We start from the raw sequence: 26955 nt of genomic DNA, 5'->3' as shown, positions 1-26955 counted from the left end.
ATATTTCATTATTTCTGATATTATCCATTAGAGAGCACAGACACACTTAAACAATTCCTTTCAGCAGTAAATTAGGAGCTATTTCAGGCCACACAGATGCCATGGCTGTTGGATACTCCCAGTGTGTCTGTTCCAAGAGTCATGCTCTCATCACCTCTCAGAAAAAGCACACCAAATTGTTTCAGGTTTTGCATAACAGTGGGTCACTAGAGTTCAGGCAGAGGAGGAGGTAGAAATATGATCAAAATGGGTGGAACTGTGAGCCACAGCATGTGTGTCAAGGGATGAAAACACTCGTGTAGGTTTGTGGTGCTCATGAAACTAACAGTTTGAGTTAAAGAAGTGAAAACCACTGAAATTTACTGGAAACAAACTGAACAAGGGCATTAATAGATATCTCAATGACTATCCACTAAGGAACACCACATGCAAAATAGTGTTTTGACTTCATTCAGGAGGGATAGAAAAGTCATGTTGCCATTTGTGTGCAAGAACAGTTTTTCAGTTTTCAGTCATGCACATTAAAGGTGCTGTAAGGTATATTATGAGTAGTTTGTGGGAATGTCAATAAGCTGGAAGAACTTACCTATCTATGTATAAATAGCAGAATACTAGAGAGGTTTCAAGTTTACTCATATGAACTTGCAATATCACTTATATAAGTGACAAAATACAGCAAAAGGAGATTTTTGCAGTGGTTATGTGCCTGTCTTACAGGGCAGACAAGTTTTATGGCTAAAGGGTACACCAGAAATTTTTCCAGCAAAAGTAAGTAAGTTTCTTGCTCCTCTGTTAAGAGTTCTGGGGAGTCTTCATTCTAGGCTGATAAAAAAATTCTGTTTTCCACAGTGTCTTCCCTCTTCTAATACTGATCTCTATTTTTACAGTTTTATACACCTTTCCCAAGTGGAGTTGCCCTCTTGCTTACTTACTTGCAGAACAGGGGCCTCTTTTCTGTGAGTTACAGTATTTTTTAAAAAAATCTTCCAATTGTGGAGAATATGGGTAAGTGCTTTGCAATGAATTATGAGAGTGCATATTGTGTGGGACTTCAGTCCCACTACCTGGAAGTGCAATAATTTTATTTGGATGTTAGCGCTCTCTGAGTTTTGCTGTCAGAGACTCTATTACGGTGAAGAGGAGGGTTTCTGAATGTACACGAGTACCCTAGGGTTAGTGTAACTAATGGTACTGCTTACTGCAAAAATCCTCTTTCTTTATACTTGGGACACAATCTTTCATCAATACCTGATTAAATCTACACAAAAAAATTACCCATTACCCAAAGAGGATTGCAAGACTTGTTTCTTATTTCTTAAACATTGAATAAAATTATTTTTTGAATGCAGAGAATGCCCACAGGTTAAAGTGGAGTAAGGGTGTGCAGTGACAAGAAGGTCTGTAAGGGCAGCACCAGTGTGGACTGTTAGAGCAGGGCAGAATTTAATTGTATGTCAAGGGATGGATGTTACGTGCTACATAATTAATCAATTTAAATGACTGAGGGAAAAAACACACCCCAGTTGCTTAAGTCCAGCTAGTCAAGATTGATTTAAATTCAGCAGGAATTTTTAAATGGGACTGAGTGAGACACACAATTTTTCTTAACACTATCATGAATGAGCTTCTACAAAACTGGAGCCTAAGCATATGTATCATTGAGCCCTTTCATGTGCAGATTATTGACTAATCCAAAAAAATTTGGTCCAGAAGAAAGATAAATCTTGTCTCTGCCACAGGCTCTGTTGTGACCTGAGGGCAGTCATTTTATCTCCTCAGCTTTTGTCCCCTCTCTGTAAAATGATGATAAGAGCATTTTCTTACCCTACAATGGAGCAGTGATGATAAATATTAAGGATTATGATGTGGTTAAACACTGTGCTAATGGAGGCCATTAAGCACCTTAGATTTATTAGCAGCCTTCAGAAAGGCAGTCTTCTATTCATTGGCTGCCTTTCTGAAGTTATTGGGCATTTTTAATTTTTCCCCAAGTAAACTCAAGGAAATGAGGTAATAAGGATTAATAAATAAAGTCCGCGAAATGTTAAACTGCATTGTGTTTTATGAATTATGTAATGGGATGTTTTGTATATTTAGTTTAATTCAGCCTGTTCTTCTTCTCTGCTTCCTTCAATGTTTGTAAACCTGAAAAGGGGGAGAAAAGTGAGAAAAGGCTACAAGATTCAGGCCCGCTGATTTGTTCCCTGGAGTGCTCATAATCCAGGAGGTCTACAAGGCAGCACCGCAGCTGTTCTTTATCCCGGCATCCAGGGAAAGTTTACTGCCTTGCAGAGAGCCCTCCTGTCTCTGTCATTGCTGCTTCTGGCCACTTTGACCCCTTCTTGCACTTATCACATCACTCATGTTAAACACAAATCAATTAGTTACCATGTGGAAAGGAAAAAGGGAAGGGAGAACAAAAATAAGTTTCTGGTTGTGTTTTGCTAAGAAGCTGCTTGAAGAAGTGAATACTCAAGAGGAGGCACAGGAAGTTGCTGCACAGAAGTGGTCAGGTCTTCACTGACTGTACGAGCAGCAAAAATTTAGCTCCTTTTTGGTAGTGGCTGACTGTGCTTTCTGTATCTCATGTCATCCCTTGCAGTATAGTAGGTCTGTTTAACTTGAGGTCAAATTTCCACTGCCTGCTGTTGTTGTTTCACTGGGATGGTGGATGTCACCTACAGGATACAATGTGTCCACAATTCAAATTTCAAATTCACAGATTAGATGGGGTTTTTTTTTTCTTTCTTAGAAGAACAAAACACAGAAACACAGGGAGTGTGAACACAATTGGGTTCATTATTGAGGTGTCTCGAGACCAGGCTGGAAGGTGTCCTTGCCCATGGCAGGCAGGTTGAAATGTGTTGAGCTTTAAGGTCTCTTCCCACCCAAATCATTCTGTGATCCTGTGATTGTGATATTCTAGGTCAATATCAATGTTGAGTCAGTCAGTCAAGAGCTGTATTTTATATGCAAGAGCGGTTTTTGTGCAGCACTGAGTCAGCATTAGACAATGGAAAAGTCAAGGTTAATCGTGGAACTGCTGTCGAGAGACTGCATTTGGGATAAGTGACATTTTTCTCCTGTATCAAAGAACCTTAATTTTTTAAAAGCATTCTCTTCTATATGACACCCAGAGAAGGTTAAAAGTTCAGTAACCTGCTTTCTCTGTTTTCCAGTAAGAGGAGAAAAAACAGCTGTCTGTTGTATCATTTATTATTTATCATTTACCTATGTTTGCCAGCTGGGGTTTGCAACCTGAAATATTTCTGGGAGTGTGTTTGGGATAGGAAGAATGGGTCAAATTACTTTTGACAGCCCAGGTCGTATGAGGTGCTGGAAGTGAATTTAAAGACTTCTATATCCAAGCACTCTGTAATCTCCGATGTGTTTATCTGGGCATGTCAGGTAGAGTAGTGATAGTGTCATTGCCTTTCTCCGTGGTAATTAACAAAGCTGAATTGCCCAGGTTGATCAGAAAATCTATAGCTGCTCAAGTAGTTAAATTCAGATGTAAATTAATTCCTGTGTCCTTAGCTGTCTGACTGTGTTTGTACTCATCAAGGTTGCTGTAAAGATCTCTTGGGAATACACAGATAGCAGCATCTTTCTTTATGTTTGTTAAAAAGAAAATTTATTCTGGATGGGCAGGTGGTCTTGAAAACAGTAATCTACAAAATGAGATGGTTAATTTTAAAGGTAAAAAATGGGGGACGGAATGCCACAACTATGGCTTCACTGTGACATTCTTCTGTCTTACAAGTGACGCAGAGAGGTTGTGAAGACTCCGTCCTTGGAGATGTTCAGAAACCATCTGGGCATGGTCCTGGGCAAACAACTCAAGGTATCCCTGCTTGAGCAGAGGAGCGTGGACCAACTGACCCTCAAAGGTCCCTCCCCACCTCAACCGCTTAGGGGTTCTTTTGGTCTTCTACTTTCATCAATAACTAATCTGATTTCATTATTTTGTTCTAATTTTAGTCCAACTCCTACTCAACTATACAATAGCTTTAATAGCTGGCTATGTGTGCAGGGATGTGCCAGAGGAGTGCATGAATAGCTTCAAGTGTATCTTTGAGATGGAATTGCCAAAATTAAATTTTCAGAGGTCCTAAAATAATCTTGCAGCAATATAGTTTTGATGGCAAAATACTAAAACCAAGACTTGGTTATTTAACTTTTTTCTATGGTGTGGCAAGATAAGTTATAATGACAAAAAATAGTTGCATACTGACAACTTCTGTAATAGTCGCACTAGTCTCCATAAAGAGGATTTTGAATCAGATCCTGTAGTCACAATTTAGAAGCATAGGATTTAAGTTGGAAGAAACTTTTACAACACAGCTAGTCCACCCGCTGTGCAATGAGCAGGAACACCTTCCACTAGACCAGGTTGCTCAAAGTCCATTTCAACCTGACCTTGAACACTTCCAGAGATGGGGTATTCATTACCTCTCCAGACCATTTTTTTACTGCCTTCATTTTAAAATACATCATCCTTATGCCTAATCCAAATTGACCCTCTTTTAGTTTTATAACCCTAAAAAAAAAACCTTATAAATCGATATTACTATTTTTGTCTTGGGTGAGGACTGTGATGTGAGATTTTCTTTGCTGTGTGGTGGAGGGAAAACAAGAATTAGTAAATCTGCATATTTTCATGAGGTTCGGTTTGGGACATCTTTGGTGAGGTTGTGGTAACATGTTCCTGAAGCAGTGTGGGAAGCTGATACTGTAGATATATACAAAAAATGTGAATTGCTAAGCTTCCAACCAACAAATTTAGGAGCCATAAAGTATGAAAAGAAAGACCAGAAAGGCTCCTTGCATTTAATATCTGTGATATAAATGCAGCTTCAGACTCAAGCCTTTTTTTCCAAATTGGCTGTGGTGGAATGGGTAAATTAGGCAGTGCCCTGAAGTCCCCATAGGTTGCTTGGAGATTTCTGAGTAGGCTTTTAAAGCTTTACTCATAAAGAAGCAGCTCCAGGGATGGGTGAGTAGCAGCAGAGAAGTCTTCCTCTGGATGCATCTTCATCTGGGACACAGTGGGCTCATCTGAATTAGCACAACATGCACGTTCTCCAGCACGGGCTTGCAGCTGCAGCGGGGAAGTGTTTTGGCTTTAGCTTCCTCTAGGCTTTGAAACAGTCCTTTCCCACTCCCTGCCACTGAGCACGGTTTTAGCTGTCGCTGCTGCTGTCTCCTGCCACGCTGCCATCGATCGTGCTGCGCTGACGCTCTCATGCCCTTTGATACCGCGGGGCTGTCAGAGCTCCGTCCCCCTGCGCGCCGCAGCGCGGACCCGCTCTCCGCTGAGACGTTCATTGGCGTCCTTTGCCAAAAGGTTTATGTAACAGATATTGCACAGCAGAGGCACAGGAACACACACACACACTCGCTCACACACCATGATGGCAGGGGTTGTCAGAGTGACGGTGAAGGGAGGATGGTCCACAGGACTGGAGTAGCTCTCAGGCACAGCTGCATCTTTTCAAAAAGCAACTAATGCCTCTCTGTGACTATGCTTTATTTTCAGCTCGTCATCATGGCTGGGACTGTTCTGCTCGCCTACTACTTCGAGTACACTGACACTTTTCAGGTGCATATCCAAGGTTTCTTCTGTCAGGATGGCAATTTGATGAAACCATACCCTGGGACAGAGGAAGAGAGCTTCATTTCACCACTTGTGCTGTACTGTGTGCTGGCTTCAACTCCGACAGTGATTGTGAGTATGAGGAATTATCTGAAATCCCCATGACCACTTCATAAATAATAACAATAGTCCTGTGATATCTTTGTCCCCTCGCCTCTCTGTTTGGCTGTAATTGATTCACTTAGCAGGATCTCTGTTTTGCCTCAGGCTAATATGATCTTCATCAGTTGTCTCCAGAAGTAATTATTCTGAGGCAATCACAACGCAAGACTGAGGGTTAGAGTTTGTTAAGCCTATTACAGTAGCTTGCTTACTTCGCTGATTAGTTGTAAATTTTCTGAGCTCCAGAGAGGCTCTAATGCAAAGGTTATATATTACTGGAAATAAGAAAACAGGATAAAGCTGAAGTAAAATCCAGGTCAGATGTGCAGTATATCCAGGATTATTTCCTGCTATATTAAAAGAACTGTTGAATGGCCATAAAATGCTTAGATAAGGAGAAGGATACTAAATACAAAGAAAAATATGAATGCTGTTTTCTTTTTGTTTATAGTTTCTTTATTTCCAACAGTCACTAAACTTCTTTTTTACCTGATTTTATTCACTATTCAGCCAGTAAACTGCAATGTAGCTGTTCTATGCAGATTAAAATATTCATTTAGCTAAGTACATACAATGACAAACAATTTATTGCAATTTATAGTCACTGGTTAGCAAAACTTCAGCCCTTTTCCATTTTCCAGTTTTCCACACAGAAAGTTGCATATTTCACCAACAGCCACAGCTTTGCTGAATTTATAATTGCATTGATAAATTCCTGTTAAATTGTGTTTATGGCCTTTGTTTCATTTCTTTATCTTTATTTCTTCCCTGTTAGTATTTATTTCTTATATTAATTTTACTTTTCATTCCTTTCAAAAGTTGATTAAAGCTATACATTACATATTTATTTTTAAATAGTGAGTGCTTCACCATAGTCTGTTTTAAGTTTTGTTCTGCAGTAATTTGAGTGTATCAAATCATATTCCTGTCTTGAATGTGGTAAGAAGTGTGAAAGAGATCTGCAGAAGAGGCTATAGATTTTGGTACAGGACACTTTCTGCGCTTTCTGAAAACAACCAGGTGTTTTGAAGTGGATTATATAATGAGTTTATAAAAAATATCTGCAGTAACAGAGTTATTTTGTGTATTGGATGTTGTTGTATGTCAAAGCTTTCATTTTACTTCGTACTGCAATGATAGATTATTTGGGAAAAAAAAAAAAAAAAAAAAAAAAAAAAAAAACCCCACCAAACACCTACATTTTGGAGCTCCCCATCAACATAGTGCCAGTGTACAGGGATGTAGCTTTCACAAGTGCTTTTTGTAAAGGTAGATGGAGGTTCACAGCCCTGCCTTGATTCCAGAACAATGATGTTAGTGGGAGGTTTGTCCCTTGATACTGATACAATGTTAGGTAATGAGTCTTGCTCTTTATTTGGATCTTCTCTTTAAATCCTTTCTCTGCTAGAGTTTGATGCTAACCTTTCAAGTTTTGCTGCACTGGATCAGCATTTTCTTTGCTTTTTAGTAACCCAAGAAGCTTTTCTTAATTACTATTCTTTATGAAAAGGTGGCTTGGAATCTTGACTTGGCAGTGCTGGGTTAATGGTGAGACTTCACGATCTTAAAGCCCTTTTCCATCAGCAGTTCTGTGATTTCTTGAAGAGTGGTGGGTTTGGGGGGTTTTTTGGTTTTGTTTGTTTGTTTGTTTGTTTGGTCATTTCTATAGCCTATGTTAAACACAAAGAATTAAAGGCTGTAATGAATGTCAGGTAAGGTGGTTGAGTGCTGAAGAGACCTTCAGCTCAGTGCTGTGTGGAGCTGGATTCTGTGAGCTAACCCATCCCATGCAAACTGTGCAGGAATGCTAACCTGGGTCCACAAGGATGGTCGTCACCCTGGGTGAATGGATCCAGGGCTGGTTTAACTGCTAAACTCTGCTTCTTGGGCTGTGCTGTACTATTGCACTGAACACATTGCTCCACACAGAGAAGACATGGTCAGGGTCAGCAGAGGGCTCTTGGCACCATGCTTAGCACCAGTGATCTCTAGATACAACCTCAGGGAGACAACAGATCAAACTTCCCTGGCAAAACATTTTTATTTCCATTTTTAATACAGTATTTATTAATGCATTGTTTAATCAATTTTTTAATTAGTTGTATTGTTCTATTGTATTAGTAATACAGAATTCAATTATTTCAATTATTTAGTGTCCAGTTACTTATTATCAAGTTAATCTTCAATGAGGGCATATGCCAGAGGTTTGTCTGTCCTGACAGGTGCTCATCCAATGTCTTCATAGAAGTAGCTTCACTTTATTTCTCATTCCCACCTTTTCCTTGAGGGATCATTTCTTCGCACAGTATTTTCACACTTTGCTTCAGTTTGTAGCTGACTCTGCAGACCAAATTTTGACAATGGTCATCAATAATAAGCTTATAAATTAGACAGAAAGTGAGCTCAGATTCTCCCTAAACTCTGTATTGCAGTTCCCTGCTGGTTAGTCCACTCAGATTGTGAGTATCCTCATCTGTCATCCGATACCCAAATGGGTGCTGCCTCTCACTCAGCCTGTCCACAGCCTGGGAAGAGATATTTGATCCAATCAAATGTCCCAGGGATTTCAGTGCAAGGAGCAAATGCATCCATTTTTATCTAGACGGTGAAGATTTGTAGTCTTTAAAAAAACCCTCCAAAAAGCTCCACACACCACACAACTCTGTATTGTGGGAGGGAGCGCTGTGTGCATTCACTGTCAATTAAGTTGTAGCTTCTCTCCCTACATTTTGCTCTCAGGAGGAATCACTAACATTGTGCAGCTACACCACCAAGACATGACTTAAGTCAAAGGTAATGCCATTACCTTTGTAATTACTTGTTTCTGCAAAACACTTACTGCTTCACTTTCTAATGGCAGAACAGTGGATTTGGCAAATGATTGGTTTGATGTGGCAGCAAATTTGATGTCTCTGTGTTTTTTCACATTGCCACTGTCCTGACACCTCATGACATGAGAGGAGTGATTACTGGTGGAATCCAGCAGCTCTTCATAAAATCTAGGAGGGCTTCTGGATCTGTGGAAGGTATCCTAGGGATCTGTACAAGCTTCCTCATCTGAGACACAAGCAGCATTAAGTGCAGTTCTGTGTGCATGGGTCTGGGGAGGACTCAAAACCGTGATTTCAGCACAACTTTGAGGTATTATAGTGCTTGCCAGCCAAAAGGGAACATCTTTGTGAACTTAATGGAATATCTTTGTGTCTCTGTCATTTGGCTACGACACTGGGCATGGGCAAAATGAATACATGTGTTTTATTTTTGAGAGCACTTTGTAGAAGTGCTGCTGTGGGTTGGTACCACTGTACCTTCATTTCCCTGCACTTTTAGTGGCAAAATAAATGTGTCTGGTCTGGTTTCATGCAATTTTATTCATTGTTTTTGAAACATTTATCTAAAAATATTCTGGGATGACTCCACCACATTCATCAGTGTCCCTGAAGACTAGCTTTCTCTGTTATAGGGTTACTGCAAAGCAGCCAATTCCCCAGCTGGTACTAAACAATCCTTCCAGAGTTCAGCACTGCTGCCTGCTCTGCTCCATCCAGTGTGATTTATCTACCCACCCGAGAGAAGCAGAGAGGTTTAGGAACGGAGCCAGCTCACTGAAATGAATGCTGAACAGTGACAGAAAGCTTAAAGGGCACTGTTCTCACTGTTCTTCGTTATCTTAAAGTGAATAGAAAGTGCCACTACCATTTTCACACAGAATTTAGTTTCCTTCCTTCTGTTTCCAGGTGGGAAGTAGCAGCCTAGATGTAATCTGTTAACTGTCCAGTGCTATTAATTTGTGCAAAGGAGCACTGGTTTTCAGATAATGTTGAAATCAATCAAACTGAACCAGTCTGATTATGAATTAGAAGCTGAATTACAGTGTTGCGCTGAAGTAGGAGGAAATTGTTCCAACTTATCTCTACAATCTGCACTTACCTCTCAAACTTCAGAAACATCCTTCTTCTCGATGGCTCTATTCTGTCTTAGTTCCTTGGCTTTGACTTAGAACAGCCATGTTACCACAGTGATTTAATTCTGTAAGGGACGCCAGGGAACCTCTGCCTGTCATGGCTGATTCCCTTGTGGCTGCTCAGCAGCAGATGCCAGGAAAGCCAAGAACATCTGACACAGCTCAGAGCTCTGCTACAGCAGAGCTCTACTCCTTCCTGGCTTCTCCAGAAGGAATCACCAGGCTCTGCTGGCGATGGTGCTGCCAGAAGGCACAGCCTGCTGTGCCACAGCCTGCTGCCCACCTTGCTTCACCCTGTGCTGGCACAGCTGGCTGTGTCCTCTGCCAGTGGTGACTTGCCCTCCTCTCCTGAGGTCTTGCCAGGGCTCGTGCGGTGGTGAATGAGGAGCATAGATAAAAGGAGTGAGGCAAAGGTGTGTCCTGTGTAAATGTTTCTATTCTGCCGTTTGCACACCATTCTGGAAGAATAAATATGCTTTCTTGGTTTGGTGCAACACTTTCAGGCACTTTGGTTGAGAGTGTCTCTGGGACCCTGTGGTGGTCCCAGCCACATGCCAGCTCATGAGGAACAGTGCAGTGCTGTGGAAAATGTGTATTCCCTTCATTAGAACTCCAGTATAATTATTTTAGACAGTTTTAGCACAGCATATTAGGTTTTTGAGCACAACACTAAGACAGTTTTTGGTTTTGAGCGGGCTAGAATATAAATTGTGGATTTCAACCCTTTTGACTTAAAATAAAAAAGAGAAACAAAACAAGAAAGCAATTTTCTTGTTCTGGAAAAGTACTTGCAACTGTTCTTTGCTATTGTTTTCATGCAACAACAACAACCACCCACTCCAAAACAGAATGAGTTGAGTAATTGAATGCAGATTGGACCCATTGAGTTTGTATCCTTGGAAAATTAAAAGTGAGCTGGCATTGCAACATTCAGCTGAAGACACTGTTTCATTGTCTTGTATAATTTTACAAAATACAGTATTGATTCCCAGGGCCTGAGAACACCTGACCGGAGTCTGATAGCAAAGACAAGTGAGTGTCTGAGGGAGCTCTCAAGCTGGTCCCTCGTCCTCTGGAATATCAATGATAGTGATGGTATCAGGGAAAAACCTCTGCCCACCCAGGCAGGCTTGGGTCAGATTCCTGTCTGTGGATCACAGCAGAAATCCTGTGTCCTGGGGAGGATATTGTGGCAGACCTCAGCTATCCCTTGCCCTCTGAGGTGCCTTTTCTCAATATAAATGTTGCTAAGTGTTTGCCACCTGGGTTTGACCATGCAGTGTCTCAGCTTCACAGTGTCAGTACTGGGTCGTGAGGGTAACAGATAGGATGACAGATCAGTATTTCTCAGGGACTAAGGCTAAGTGTGAGTGAGAGCTAAGGAATTAAGGATTCACAGCAGTAAATGAAAGTCAATATAAGCCATATACTTGGTGGGGACTGTGGAGAAGAGGGAAACAGGCTGTTTCAGATCACAAGAGGCAACCTTGCAAGGGACACCAGCTTCAAAAAATGAAATTGATTAAAAATTAGGCAAACTTTAATAATGAGGATAGGCAAACATTGAAGCGGAGGCTGTGGGATCCTCCATCCTTGAAGTCATGAGCTCCTATGTAGAGCCTGAAGAACATCGCTATCCTGACTGCAGCTGCTTTAATAAAAACTTCAAAGACGCCACAGTACAAAAGTGCAGAACTGCTTTTGGCCCAGCTCAGGCCAGTGCTGATGAAACACCCTCTGGAATATTTTGGAAAGGTCACCTTTTGGTGAAGAGTCCTGCTTCTCCTAGGGAGAGTGTGTGGAGTACTGCTGAAACTGGCTGATTGTGGTGGAGAGCCTTACAACCCTCATCTGCTGCTGTTCTCTGTTTTTGACCACTCTGCATGCAGCTTGATTCATAGCCAGTGCCTTCCTCATATCCTCTCCTCCCCTTGGCTGCCATTCGAATGCTGGAGACTTGATTAATTTGGTTCTTTCTATTTGTGACATTAAAAATGTAGCTGCACACATCCATGCACAGGATTTGGGAAATGTCATATGGCTTGCTGGAACCTGCCCAGAACTGAGAGCAGTGATGTCCCAAGATCTAAGTTCAGTTTTATTTGCTGCAGAGATTTTTGTGTGTTACAGCATGTCCCTGGGTGGGGTTTCAGTGTAGAAAGTCATGTTAAAAAGGACTGACTGTCTCACAAGGGTGCTGTTAGAGTAAACAAGTCGAAGGATTCAAAAGTTTACAGAAGTCGGAATAACGTTAATTTAATACCTAGAAAAGACAGATAGGTCATGTCTGCACTTCAGATAATTCTCCCTAATATAGGAACTCCATTGTCTTCCTGTGATGGAAAATAACATCACTTGTAGTTTTTCATGAAAAGCAGCAGAAGGAAGTAACTTTCACAGAGAAACAGACGTGAGGCAGTCCCAAACTGGCGCAGTGGCACATCCTGCATCTCTTCCATGCACCTTGGCTGGTGCTCCTCCTTCTTTATCCGTGTGGAATTGCAGCTGAAATTTAAACGGTGGGAACTTCCACATAACCTCAGTGTTCACTCGAAGTGTGGAAAAAATTGCAAAAATAGTGTTTTCGTGTTTGTCACAAGTGAGTGAGTGAGCGAGTGAGTGAGTGAGTGAGTGAGTGAGTGAGTGAGTGAGTGAGTAAGTGAAGGGAAGGCAGGAGGGCTATGAGTGTCACCAAAACTGCAGGAAAACAAAAACCCTCCAACAACATTTTTAGTGTTAGAGAATCAAGGCATATGCTTTATTTCTGGCCAGGATGTTGTTCTGCCCATGACGTGCAACAGAAATAATTTCATCCTCACGTAGGCCGGGTGTGCAGAGAAAATCATTCCATGCCACACGTATTTTATGAGATTTTTCACAAACTTTATACTGTCAAAACCCATAGATATTCATTGGTTTAATGTTCATTGGTTCCAAGTTATGTAGTTCTTAAGTATTTGGTTTCCTATTGCTTACAGATATTTTCATCTCTGGTGCTAATTAGGTCCTTATTCTTCTCTCTCCTTTTCCAGACCGGGGTGTTGTTTGGAGTTGATGGTCTATTAATGGCCCTTGATGGCCGCTGCTGGCTGTTACCTTTGGTGTATCTTCTGTTCTGCTCCCAGTCTGTTGAGATTTTAAGAGCAGATTTAGGCCACCAGAACTTGACGTGGTGGAACAGTGCCCTTAAGGAAAGAGGAAAGAAACCCTAATTTCCTTCCCCCCGGGGCAAAGGTGAACATATGATGGACTAGATGATATCAAAGGTCTATTCCAACCTAGTTCATTCTGTGATTCTGTGAAAACTGACTAAAGTTATAAAATAATAAAAAAAATTATAATTAGGATATTTTCCAACGTGAGGTACAGCCTCTTGAAAGAGGAAGATGAGACATTTCACTGAAAATGTCAGCTGAAGGACTATCATGGATAAAAGACTGCTGAAGAGGAAAATGGACAGATAATTTTATAATCTGCTAGGTCAGGATAGGCCAGGAAATAAGTAAACTGGGTGCAGCAGAGGACTCTGAGAGCTGAACATTGAGGGGCAAGTATTTGGTGACACTGACAGTAATAGGAAGGCCGGGAAAAATGAAGAAGTTTTCTCACTGGAGAGGTTGAAATCAGCAGAGGAAAAATGCCTGCTGGGTAGGTGCTTCAAATTCATAATGGGGCTTTGGGTCATTCATGTATTTTTACCTAGTAGTAATAGGAAATGCAATGTGAGCAAGCGTTCTCAAGCAATATGTCCTCAGTGTAGATGAGCTACTATTTTATTCAGGAAACCAAGAACAAAAACACATGCAAGGCACTATCTTTGCAATCCAGTACAATTCTCCTGACTTTTCTACTGTCTAATTAAGCCAGTATGATACAGATCTTCATTAACCTTGCATTGTTTTCCCAAATGGCAATAAGAACAGTTTGCTTGCTGTTTTCTTTTTCAACCCATATTTAGATACAGAGTCTATATTTAGGTATCAGCTATAGAACTGATTTGTAACCATTCCTGGAGTGCTGATTCTGTTTTGGCAGGAGCTGAGGTACTCAGCAGTGCCGGTGATTGATTCTGGGAGGCCAGCTGGACAACTTGGCTGGATGTGGACCCTGCTCATGCAGCATCATCAGGGTTTAAATCACAAGAATCAGTGTACTTACTTGATTTCAGAAATACCTGGGAAAAAAACCCAAAAAACAAAGGTTCTTTGAGAGCTATTCAGACTACATTCAGCTGCACACAGACAGATTAGCTTTCAGAATCAGGTGTCCAATTGCCCATTGAATTTCTAGGAAACAGCAAGGCTGACTTTCTAGAGAGCCCATATTAAGCATTTTAGAAAACAAATTTCAGCAACTAAATTCACTGTCAGAGATGACATGATAAGAATGGTCCAGTTATGTTGAATCACTTTGTATCTCCACACAAACACAGCTTTATTGCCATATACCTAAACTCTGCATTAAACCAAAGGCAGTATTCATTTTAAAAAATCAAATTTTGAACTGTTATGCTGTAGGAAATCTGGGATAATTCTGCTTAAATCAGTGGAACAGAACTGAACAGATTTACAGCCTGGCAAAATTTACTCCTAAATCTAAGTGGAACTAATCTATACACATTATTAGTTGCTCGGAGTATGCCAGACAGCTAGATTTATAGAAACAAAGATGGAAATTGAAGCAGGAAAACACTCCATTAATGTCTGATGTAAAGGAACTTTAAAGATGGGTGTATAGTTACAGGATGACCATTAGTACGTTTTATGCCTAAGTCTCTCATATTTGAAAAGTTTAGGATATTTTAAAGTCGAGTAGCCCCTGTGTTCATAGAGTAGAATTCCCTCAGGATGTGAATGGTCAATCAGTGTGTATGTACAGCCCTGGACAGACAGAGAGCCAAAGCAGTAATTCAAACTTCTGAACATTGCAATAATTCAAATAATAAACGGGTTGAAGCAGAGTGTCACTTTCAAACTGCTTTAGTGCAGATGGTCTTTTTCTTAATTCCCAGCCCCGTCGTTAGTGAGCTGAGCTTATTGAACTGCTTGCCAATACTGTTAAGAGCAGATTGAGTGAAACGGGATAAAGGCAATATTTCAGTGCAGTTCCCATGCATCAGCTCCCCTCCAGATGCCATTATCGACATGCATTTTACAGCTCCACAGCTCTTGCCATCAGTGGGTAGAATTATAAAAAGGTTGAGCATACTTGGCTTGAATGTCAATAATCAATAAGGATGCTCATCTGGCTTAATAAGGATAAATTGTTGCCCTTGAAACAGCACACCATTCCAGCAGTCAGAGTGAACTAAGGTGACTTCCTTGACATTTATACTAATTCCGAGTGTTTGTGCCACCCTGTGTGTGCGTACACAAAGATTTATGTTATGTATTTCTCTGACTGTTCCTTAACACTATAGATTCTCTTGTGTATGTCCTGCAATAATGTATTAAATTAATAATCTTGAGTGCTTCCCCTTAAAAGCTCATTTCTTCCACATCAGGCAAGCTTTTTTTATTTTAAAGACTTTAATTACAAACTCTGTCTTTCTAAAGGGGTCCCAGTTTCCCTTTCTAAAGCCTGCTGACAGAACATGATAGGTGGTATTTTCAGAGGTTCCTGCTGTGTGTGGACCATCATTGCCTCTAAAGCTTGTGATTAAATTCTGCCCAGCTTTAGTGAGGGTAGATAGGCCTCAGTGCAACAGAACTAAATTAGTTCTAAGTGCTTAAGAAATGATCCTACTCCTATGGGAAGCAGCTATTACATTTATAGAAAGCATGAATGTTTCGTTTATACAAAAATATGTAATACATAAGCACAGCTAACATCATGATCAGTGGTTCTGTGGAGACTTCATTTTTGTTAATAGAACATTTAGTCAAATATTGTTCTTTCTCAGAGGGTTTTTAAAACAACAATCCTTGGTTGTCACCAACATTTCTGGTCTATTATTGCCAACAGTCTTTGGTGGGCTCCATGGCCATCCAGCTATCAGTGTTTGAGACATACACATTACCCTCATCTTCTGGGAATTGAGAGCTCAAAAAGGATCTCACTTTGAACTCTTATTTTGAGGGTCACAAGCAAGTGTGCTGTAGTTATGGTAATCTCCCACCCTGGGCACAATTCAAATTGGTAGCCTTTTTTGAAAGTTCAACAAGAAAAATATTATTTCACTTGGGTTGTTATTCAGACAAGAAAAATAAGTTTCCAAGGCTGTTAGTGAAAAAACAAATGCTTGTTAGATAGTAGAGTTTCTGGAAACACAGTTTCTCTGGTATGCTCAACAGGGGCTTAGTCCAGGTGCAGCTCATCAAGGCCAAGGCTTAATGAGCATTTCTCAGCTCTGCACCCAGGGAGGAGGGAGAGATGCACCACCACAATACTCCCCACGAGTGAAGTCAGTTTCTCTGGGTCTCTGCACCACTGAGTGCAGGAATGATCCCTCTCCAGGGTGGGAGCTGGGTGTGTCAGTCATGCTGAGCTCCACAGTGCAAGTGCAGTGTCCCCAAAACACAAAGCTGTGTAGCACTGTCTGTGGGCTGGAACTAGATATCCATGTTTTAATGTTTGCTCCTGTAATTTTTAACGTTCTGTTTCTTTCCCTTTCTTTGGCAGATTTTTATTGGTGAGATATCCATGTATTTCATAAAGTCAACCCGAGAAACCCTCATTATTCAAGAGAAAACTATTTTGACTGGAGAGTGCTGTTACCTGAACCCACTACTTCGAAGAATAATACGTTTTATAGGTAAGCATTCTGTGCACTGCAAGCTTGGACCCTGCTTGCACCAGAACAAAACACCCTGACAAAGTACATCACAAAATTAATTTAGCTGTGAAATCTTTGCAGGCATCTTCCTCCTTAGAGGGATAGTCCCCTCAGGATTTCCAAGGTAACTTTCAAAATTTGCCATATCATGCTGGCTGGAGTGGGTTTAGATCATATTCTGCTGAGCTTAATGCTTTTTTGAGACCCTTAAAGAAAGGTTTTACCAATGAAATCCTTTGTGAATAAATCCATCATTGCTAGTTTATGCGAGCTACCCATTTTAGTTACAAATTTGTCCTCACCAGCTCATCTATCTGGCACTTTTTTTTCAGCTCTAATTTTAACATCCATAGCTCTGCCACATAATGTTCAGCTGTGCACAGCGTAAAATAGCCCAGAGCTCACTTCAAAATAATATTATTTTCTTTGTATTTGCTTTTTCTTAGAGCTTTCATTGAGCTAATTGCTGAGAAATGAAGTTCTGTCATTAAACCATTAGGAGGTTGCTTTTTATGGTGCTTGCAAATCGCTTTACCTTCTTCACACTATTGATGAGTCCCAAGTTCATGTGTGGGATGGGATGCCTGGCTGATGGCATGGGCCAGTGGCTCATCAGATGGCTCCCCACTGGCCAAGAGGGGCTTTGCCATCACAGCACTGCCTTGTGCTCTCTCAGAAGTGAAGCACCCTCACTGCCTCTCACAGAGAGCTGAGCCCCAGTTAATGGTATGACTTAAAGCAAGCAGTGGGAGGAAAAGATACTTCCAGCTGGAAGTATCTGGAGGGCACTTCTTCCCCATCACTGCTGAATTCCTGAGCTTTACCTGGAATGAAAATGTCTGTTGTGGCTGTGCCAGGTGTTGTATTGCTTCCATGGAGCACATCCCTGACTGTAAGTAGGGATACTTCCTCAGAGCAAAGAGTTGAAGGTGCTAGCATTTTCATCAGCAGCAAATGTATGCTGCAAAGCAGGAAGAGTCATGGTTTTCTTTTTCCTTCTGCTCTCTCTGTGCCTCCTGTTTATGCATGGAAGGTAGGGAGTGAAATGTGCCTTCTGCCACCATGGAGATGGAAACAAGCCACCAGTGTTTTGTTACTTGGGCCTGGTCTGCATGCTGCTAGCAGGAACAGAAAGACATCAAAATGCAGTCATAAGTAAAACACCCCTGAACATCACATAACCTCTGGGATATATTGATGGATAGCAAACTGCCAATAAAAGAGAAGCAGGGTGCCAGTGTCCACTGGGCCACTCAGGGCTTTTTGACCATTCCAGCACATTTGGCATATTGCAAAGTCCCAATCAAACACTCTTGCCTGTGGGGTCAGCACTAGAAGTCCTTTATATCATGGAGACTAAGTTTTTGCTCAGTATATTTTCTTACAGTTAGCTTTATTCTTAAACATTCATGCTGTTGTTTCTTTTCTGGTGGAAGAGAAGGGGGTAGCATGATACAGTGGACTCTCAGAGAGTAGTAGGACATAAACCATGCTAGGGAAATGAATCTTGGCTTTGCAGCTGTGTTTGTTTTCCTGAGAAAAATCAGGTTAATATTATTAGAAAAGGCTTGAAGTCTTTGCCTTGTCTTAAACTACACTGTGTGCTTTTCTTCTGAAACCTTTTCCTGCCTCTGCAGTGAAATGAGAGAAGTAGAATTTGTTGGATGAAATAATTTATGAAAGGAGGTGAAGATAACTGTATGTTTTTCATTTTGCTTTTCACCTGTGTTTTGAAAACTTGGCATGGACTGAGCAGCTGTACCCTGTGCCTGGATGATCCAGGGAAGTTAGCTCCATACAGCTGCCCACTCTAAAATGAAGCTTCCCAGGTGCTTGGCTGTGCAAAGACAACTGGGTTACTTGTACATGTATTTCTCTGTGTGTGCCTGCTCTTGATAAACCTTAGGGCCAAAAGTTACAGAGCTGATTAACTAGGTTATCTTGCAAGTAAGCTCTCTTCCCTAACAAGCAGTCTGGCTTGTTGAAAAAAAAAGGTTGCTGCCAATTTAGTTTGTTACCCAAATGTTTGAGTAAGTCTTAATGAGTACCTGCAAAAAGCAGTTACTTAACTCCTTGGAAAATTGCCTTATAAGACATTACAGTTTATATTATTCAAAAGGATGAGAAAAATCCTGCAATGTGTCTAGGTTCTCATGTGTCAGAAAAAATGAAAACTACTAAATGACCCTGCAAGGCACATCATGGAGAACTTTTAAAAGTTGCTGGTCCCAAATATTAGGAGTGCAAAGAGGCATTTTCTCTCCTCCCACTCAACTCTGTAATGGAAGTTACTGGGAAGGGATGGAATTTTACGAATTTGTAGCCTAAATGTGCTTTCCACAAAAAAAGTAGAAGACTGTAGATACTTCACTGAACATTCATTTATATTTTACAGGGAAAGAGATGCAAAAAGGGAAACTTGAAGGCATCTTTTGGTCCTGTGAAATACAAGGACTCTTGTAATGTAATCTCTGTTGGATCTTGTGGTTGCTAGATTTGAGCTTTTCTGTTCTTACTTGACCTTCATGTATACAGAATTAAGGATTTTTTTGCACTTTGGAAGTAGAGCAAAACAAAAAACCTACAGCTGTTCTGGAATGCTAACAAAGCCCACATTTCTTCTCTGTTTTTTCCTATCTTGTTTACTGTGCCCTCTGTTGATTCTCTCCTTGTTTTGCTCAAGGTTTCAGCACATGTCTGTTTCTAAGAGCCTCCCCTCCTGAGTTTAGTTGAGACTCTGAATGTTGAGATTTGTATTAAATCTCTCCCTGAATCTTTGTCTGCATGAAGCAGTGCCACAATTTCTTCTTGCTTCCTGGCCCAGACGTGAATCCCTCATGCTGATTGACATTTGCTTTTGTGGCAAAAGACTGCCTCTCACCTTGCTGGAGTGTATATCAAGTCCTGTATTGCAGTCTAGATTGGTGAAACCTGCTATGTTCCCTATATTTAGAAAAACACTTTCTTTATCAGTGGAAAAAAGCTGTCTTAGCTTGGAAACATCAGACTTTGATGTATGCTTCAATTTTTTTCCATGTTCCTCTTTATCTTTTACAGCTGCTTTCACAGACTTTTTTTTTTAAGGTTTGAAGTCAAACTAGTGGTGTGCAATTTCTTCATAACATTTTTTTTTAATATATTGTTGCTGCACTGCTTTACTTTAGGCACATCCTCTCTCCTCCCTCCTCTCCCCACCCTTCCTAGCAGTTCTGTCATCAATTTCTGATGCCAAAACTTGCTATTTATGTGCTGAACCTTTGAGAAACTAACTGGTAAGGGTGGCTGTTTCCTGGCCTTCTGCCTCTTTGCCCTGTCTCCCAGCTTGAGCATACACAGCCTTTTGTGTATTTATTCAATCTTTCTTGTAATTTCACATTCAGTACTTTGTTAACATCATTGCACCTTGCATTTGCTTCTGTGTTCTACTTAATGCTTTGTATTGCAAGTAGAGGTAATAAAATATTTTAGCGAATAGTTTCAGTCAAGGTTTTAGTCATTTTATGTACAGCTGCTATCATACCCCCGGGATCAGGGATTCAGACCTCCCTGACCCAGTCTAACAGAGTGACTGTGGTGTGTATTGTGCTGCATATCATTATGTTAGGTTTCTAATCCACGTGATTAAGTTGTGTAACTGCAAAGCCCTGATAACATGCAAGTAGCCCCTTTCTAGTTCAGATATCTAGAAATTCAGCACACTTCATCAGCTTGTTACCAAGTGGCTTTTACTTCCGATGCACATAATTTGTCGTTAACAAATGGTGCAGATCAGCTTCTGTTGACAACTTAATCTAAAGCATGGTGACACTTCACAGTGGGCAGCTAAATAATTAAATTAGGGCTTTATTTCAGCAAATTAAGATTTTATTTCAGCAAATAAAGGTTTACAAGACTTATACACACATTGAGTTTATTGTAACAGGATAGCTATACCCCAGAGCTCTGATGTCAATTCCCTGAGCAGCTGCACAAGACAGCTTACCTGACCTTGTCCTTCTGTCTGCCTTGCATCTGAAGTTCACTGTGAAACAGTGCATGTTCTGTTATTAACTGGCTGCTTTTCCATTGGGCTCAAGCTGTATTTGGGAGTATTGCCCCAAACCTAAACTGCTGTGGCAGCTTGAACTACTGTAGATGTTATCCCTGAAGAATCTCCACAATGAGGAACAGGTCACTGTGCTGGGGATACATCAGACCATACTGTTCTCTTCGATGCTAGGCTCTGAGCTGGCAGCTGCCTCCATGAAAACTGGTGGCTGTGAAAGCAGTGAGGAAGGAAGATAGCCTGTGCATCTGTCAGGAGGAGTCTTGAGCCACCAGAGGACTTTTGCACTGGGAACCAAATTTCTTCTGGCATGGTCGGACTCAGGAGGCAGTACATTCCTGGAGTAGTTAGCTTTATGGGGTTTTCAGTAGAAGAACATAGCCAGTCTTAGAATGAGGTTATGAGTGCTCAGAAGCTTGATTTTGAGCCTGTTCCTGATGCCATGGCAACAGGACAATAAATTCCCCTGCAACCCTCATCTCTCCTGTTGTAAAATGGATTAATGATACAGGTGTCTTTTAACACACCCTTTAAGATGAAATGAAGGGTAGTTTAGCAGAGTCTGAGTCACAGGACTACAAATGTATGGCTTTATTGGATGCACAGGATTCCTACAGCAAAACATTCAAAAATGGGCTGAGGATCAGCATTCCCATAAAGCCCTGAGTCCTTCCAGGGACACTCTGCAATGAAGCTCTAATCTTCCTTTAAAAACAGAGGGGTGGGAAAGGGGTTAGGTGAGTATGAGTGTGCATGTGAAATATGAACACTTTACCAGCAAGTTAGGTTAAGAGTGACAAATTCAGATAATTGGGCTAGAGAGGGGTGCATTAATAAATTGCCTTGGTAGAAAACATGATGATATGTTACTGAGAAGCTGAGCTTCTGATGTCTCAGGAACACTTCAGTGCATTGTTTCTTTTGTCATTTTATTTAAGGGTTTCATGATTTTTCCGGAATAAAGCCTTCTACTTCCTGATTTTCATTTCCACCCACTGTCTTCTCACTTGCCTCTTCCCAGTGTCTTTTCAGCTGTTCTTCTACAAGTCCCAAGGGGGGCTTTGTTGATTTTTGTTGTGGTGGTGATTTGGTCTTTTTTTTCAAATCAGTGGCATTTTAAATGCCTCTAATAGCAAGAGTTTCCACGGAGATAACAAGCAGCTGAAGTAACTGATGTTACATAGATTCAGGGTGGAAGAAGAGAGCTTAAACATGAATTGCAGGGAGGACAGAGGGTTCTATTGAGGCTACAGTGAGTGAGAAGAGCTGGATTCTTCTTCGGGGCAGATGCCACTGTTAGAAAAAGCCATAGAGCTGAAGGTGGCAACACTGATGAACTGTCACAGAAGGAGCTTGATAGGAGATGGAACATGAGAATAGGATGTGGGTCAGAGCCCAGAAGTCAGGGGTTCATTAAAGACTTTCTGACAGTTACTTAGAGGGATGTGTAAGTGGAGAAATTAAAAATGAAGCATTCAGAATTGAAGCTGCTAAATACTTAGACTTTTCTGTCAAGGCAGCTATTAGTTCAGGAGTTCAAGTGAAATGACGCAGGAAAGTCAAGCTTCACTTCGTCCATCCCCAGGATTTTTTAACAGGACTTTTCTTGTTGGTTTTTTTTGTTTGTTTGTTTGTTTGGGTTTTTTTTTTTTGGTTTTTTTTTTTTTACTTCAACATTTAATTTGTCTAGGGTTTTTCTCACTGGAGGTAAAGATATGTTAAAATCTGATCTCTGTTTTCTTGGACTCTGGAGCAGCTGAGAGAGTAGCAGGGAATACAGCCCTCTTATGTCTGGTCTAAGCTAGTATCTCTCCCAGTTACATTCTGCGTATTGTTTTGTCTTCTAGACACCTCTTTCTGGCTGCTTGTGAGACACAAGCACAGCTGTGTCTCAGTTCAATGAGAAGAAGTCAGGAGAACTTTCCAGACATAGCTTCCTGCTTCTTCTTTAAGGCCTCTTTGCAGCCAGACTATGTGACATGAGTGGCTGAGGGGAAAGATTGGCTTTATGTAATTGCAATTACCCTTCATCCTTTCTACTAGTGAGCAGCTGTAGGTCTGCTTCCTGTGTGGCTTGCACTGTTCCCATCTTTTCTCAGTATATGCTGAGTTCTGCCATACAGTTCATTCCCAGGTTTTCTGGCCCAGAGTGAGCACGCTGAAACAAAGCACTTGCTGCTGAGCAGGATGACACCACCTCCCATTACACCTGAGTGTCAAGGTCTGGAAGAGGCACATCTTCTCCGATTCTTTCTCTCTGACATTACATCATGGACGTGAGCTGTATGATCATGAAGAGCTGGGGCTAGTTGCCCTTCCCTTGAAGCCTTTCAGGGCAATTTGTCTGCCTCTAAAAAGCTGGCAATCACATCACTGTGTTTTTGTGCTCTGGTCAGTTAGTTTAGCTGCTGTAGGTCATTGAACAAATCAATTGAACAGATGGATTCCTGAGGTACAAAAACCATCAGGGGACTGTCCAGCGCTGCCCAGGCACGCTGGCATTACAGCCTTTAAATCAATTACAGCCAGCCCTTGCTCCAAGTCTCCAGAGATCTGAGGTGTGATCAGCCTGCAAGGGTCACATCCCTGCCAGTCAGACTCATTGCTGCTGTGATTTTCACAGAGCACAGCTTGGCAGAACTGTGAGAGACAAAATGCAGCACAGTCAGAATGTGACAAAGGTTTCAGCCATGGCTTGCTCTGCTCTTCTCCAGATTACTGCAGGCCTCGGCAGCTGTGTTTGAGCCACCACTTTCTGTATCAAATATTAAGAAAATGCAAGTGTTAAAACTTATTTTCTTAATGGAGAGAAGTACCTTTGTATATATGCACTTCCTAGAGATTGTAATAGTTTTGTGTAGCTCATGAACTTTTCCTGAAATATCTTGGTTCTTGGCTTGTACTTGCACAATAAAGAGCATGAGCCAGACTGCCTGACACTTAAATTTCCTCTAATTATTGTAAAGGCTGGGTAATAATCCTCCCTGCACTCCCTGTAATTTGCACAGCACATCAGAAAGCTGCTATTTAAAGCAAGCTGTGCCAAAAAAAATTAAAATTTTGACAGAGTGCTGTATATAAAACAAGATTCCTCTCTGTCATAACTTTGGCTGTTTCACCAGGCTGAAAAGATACCCTTCTGCTTTTTTCCTTTGAACTTTCTTGTGCACTGACTAATGTAGGTGAGAATTTCCTGATGGCTGTGGAAACCCTGGATTTGAAATATTACCAGAGGGATAAAGGAAATAAAAGAGCAGTCTCTGTGCTCTTCTTTTAAACACATTTAGCAAGATAAATGGGAGGAAAACTGTCACATCATTGAAAAGACAGGGGCTAGTCCTAATGGTTTTTCTCTTCAAGCCCGGTCTTATAAGCTCTCAGAGATAAGCATTATACCCTTGATAGCTCAGCTAGCTCAGGTGGCATAAAAGAAGCAGGATGGCTCCTGTGACAGTGCTGGAAACAAAAAGTTTTATTAAAAGGCAAAAATAAAAAAGCTCTTTACAGAGAAAAACCAAGTCAGGGCAAAAGGTTCTTGCCCCTGCTAAAACACTTCACAAAAGTTATTTACTTCTTTTTTTCTCTTCTTTTTCTAGGGAATTGCTTAGGTGGAACTTTTTGGCTCCTGTCCAATTAGCTGTCCTTAAGTTTGAGGTGAAGTCCCCAAGGTTGTATGAGGTGTCTTTTAACCAAATTGAGGAGAGGAACTTCTGGGCTTTTTTTCCTTTTTAAGGGGACAAGAGTAACTTGTTTACTCCGTCAACGGGGGGCGCATTTCTACACAGTCCTGCAGCCTAAAACCAGAAGAAAGCACTCTCCTTCTTTGGCCACCACCGGCTTTTTAAATCCATTATCACATACCAGTTCATTAATAATAAATAAAAATAAACATACATGAAGAATAGGAATACATTCAGCCTCCATAATCACATTACTGTGTGATTCTCCTTGCTGACCTTGGGGAAGGATGGTGAGGAGGAGCAGCTCTGCAGCCCTGCAGCCCCTCCAGGCTGTTTCCCAAGGGAAGGGCTCTTCCCATCAATTCCTCAACGAGGGATCTGTGCCACAGTGACACCAAACCATCTCTCTAACCCACTGGCCCAGGCAAACCCCCCTCAACACTTGTACCACATATCCATTTTACTTAGAGTTTTATTTTTTGTTAGTGCCCGTACATGCTGCATTATTTTGAGTCTCTCATATTTTTTGTGTCTCAAACTAGAACAGCCTTTTAATCTGTTTTTAACTCAGTATAGATAAGCAGTGAAGATGTAACAATCACAGTGGTGCCAGCTCTTAAGATTTTATCACAGCTTTCCTAAGATGATTTCCCTCGAGCTCCAGCTCTTGGTCATGTTTAAAAACATAACAATCTCAGATAATTTATAATTTAATGACTTTTGCTTACAGAGCTACAGAAGGGAGAAAGCAAAACTGCATGACCCTCCATATTCCTACATCAGAAGCCAGTATATATTTGTTCTATGTTTTTGTGACACTTTAATCAACCTTAGTAATGAGAAGGGGAACAGGAGAGCTGATTTAATCTTTCAGAACATTTAGGTTTGGTAATTTTGCAAACCTGCTGTTCTGTACCTTTGGTATGTAGCCATTACATGCATCTGAATGATCTTCAAATATTCATAGCACTTGTTACAGGTATTGATAACAGTCAAGGGGAGTCAGTAAAGGATGTGAAAACTGCAGTTTTGATCAAGAGATGCTTCACAACGCTGGAAAAGCTTCTGCATTCAAGTGAATACTTCATCTTACAGGATTGTGGTTATGTGCTCCTGGTGACATGAGCTGAATTGCAGCTGTCTTCCAGAGCAAAGCATTGGGTTGCTTCCAAAGGTACACACCAAATATTGCTAGGACAGGATTGTAAATTTTCAACGTCAAGGTGACAAATCCAAAATCCAAAGTCCAATCCAAATCCAAAAGGCAAAATCCAAAAGGTACTTAATCCTAGGTAATTATGTTAGATAAGACAAGTATTGTGTCTTAGCACTACACTGCTCTTTCAGGTTCAGAGATCCAATTTTTTTTTTTGTCACAGATTTGTTATAAGTATTTGATACTACTCTCATTATGTCTCTCCCTCTCAGGTATAGTGTCATTTTCTAAACCTGTTAGAATAATCACTATTTTTAACCTTTCCTCACAGGAGTGTTTGCATTTGGACTTTTTGCCACTGACATCTTTGTAAATGCTGGCCAGGTTGTGACTGGGAACTTGGCTCCCTACTTCCTGACTGTGTGCAAACCCAACTACACTGGAAACGACTGTCGGGCCCACCACCAGTTCATAAACAACGGCAACATCTGCACAGGGGATGTGGCGGTGATTGAAAAGGCCAGAAGATCCTTTCCATCCAAACATGCTGCTTTGAGCATCTACTCAGCTTTATATGCCACGGTGGGTGCCAGTGATAGCTGCTGACTTGCAAGAGAAGTTTCTGTATTTTCTAAACGGGGCATTTTGCTTACAATGGATTTTTGGAGGAAAAAAGGGTTGTTTTGTTGGCAGCTTTTTCCTTTATCAGTAGGGGAAGATCCCCTTCTCTCTCCATTTTACCAATCTTTGTATGAGCAAATGAAATGCTTATTTATTTTGAGGCGCTGCATGCAGAGGCATGAGGTCCTAAACTTGTCTTCACTGCTGATTTTCTCATTCAGTTTTCTCTTCTCCCTGCCCCTGTCTCATGAGCATTAAAATGAAGCTGATCCTTAAACAGCTTCTGGGTCGCTACATTTGTTCACATGCCATGTGTTGTTGAACATTTAAAATTTAAATTCTGCCCTTTCAATAAAGGTCTGAACTTATGTTGAATTTTGCTTCAGTCGTTTAGGACCTGAACTCACATTGCAAACAAGGTTCTAATAAAAGTCAGTGCCAGAATTTTGTTGTTATCACAGAGAAATGCACCCCAGCTGACAGACTGACAAGGTGACACTGCCATGCAGACAGGAAGGAAATTATGAAGTCTGATGAAACAGATCAACTGCTCCTTTGTATTCTTGGCTAAAGTTTCTGCAATTTTTAAAACTGATCCAAGAACCTTACTAGCAAAGCAGAAAACCTTGGTGGTTTTGCCATATATATCCAAGGACTTAACCTGCTTCTGAGCTCAAAATGCATTAACCTAGGTCTTTTCTCTCCCTATAGCTTGACTTGGAGTAGTGTCAGAATCTGTCTGTTGCTTATAAGTATGCAAGAAAAGCCTTAAAGTAATTAAAGACAGGGTATTTACTGAGTATTTTGCCCCATGCTCCTGGAACCAGATAAATGAGACACCACATTATTACTTCTAAAATTAAGAGCCCACCCACTGCTGTTTCAATAACCATCTGTTTGCACTGAATGTTGTGTGAATAATGATGGAGAAATAAACTGTAACTCCTTTGATCAGG

General features: G+C 41.0%; 1 protein-coding gene across 4 annotated transcripts in view; it reads left to right on the top strand.

Moving 5' to 3' along the window:
• PLPPR1 (phospholipid phosphatase related 1) overlaps positions 1 to 26955 on the top strand; it is a 130622-nt gene that overhangs the window by 94135 nt on the left and 9532 nt on the right. For 3 of the 4 annotated variants that reach the window (XM_030258392.4, XM_072922696.1, XM_072922697.1), the window contains exons 3-5: positions 5540 to 5728; positions 16344 to 16476; positions 25710 to 25960. In XM_030258392.4, coding sequence (XP_030114252.1) covers positions 5540 to 5728; positions 16344 to 16476; positions 25710 to 25960 — 573 coding nt within the window. Of the gene's footprint in view, positions 1 to 5127; positions 5348 to 5539; positions 5729 to 16343; positions 16477 to 25709; positions 25961 to 26955 lie in introns of those variants that run through there. The other variant, XM_030258391.4, reaches the window with a different exon arrangement.

The sequence above is a fragment of the Taeniopygia guttata genome, chromosome Z (assembly GCF_048771995.1).
Source record: "Taeniopygia guttata chromosome Z, bTaeGut7.mat, whole genome shotgun sequence".
In the NCBI taxonomy this organism is placed as follows: Eukaryota; Metazoa; Chordata; class Aves; order Passeriformes; family Estrildidae; genus Taeniopygia; species Taeniopygia guttata.
The sequence above is the reverse complement of the archived record's forward strand: the minus strand, read 5'-3'. Positions and strand labels throughout refer to the sequence as shown.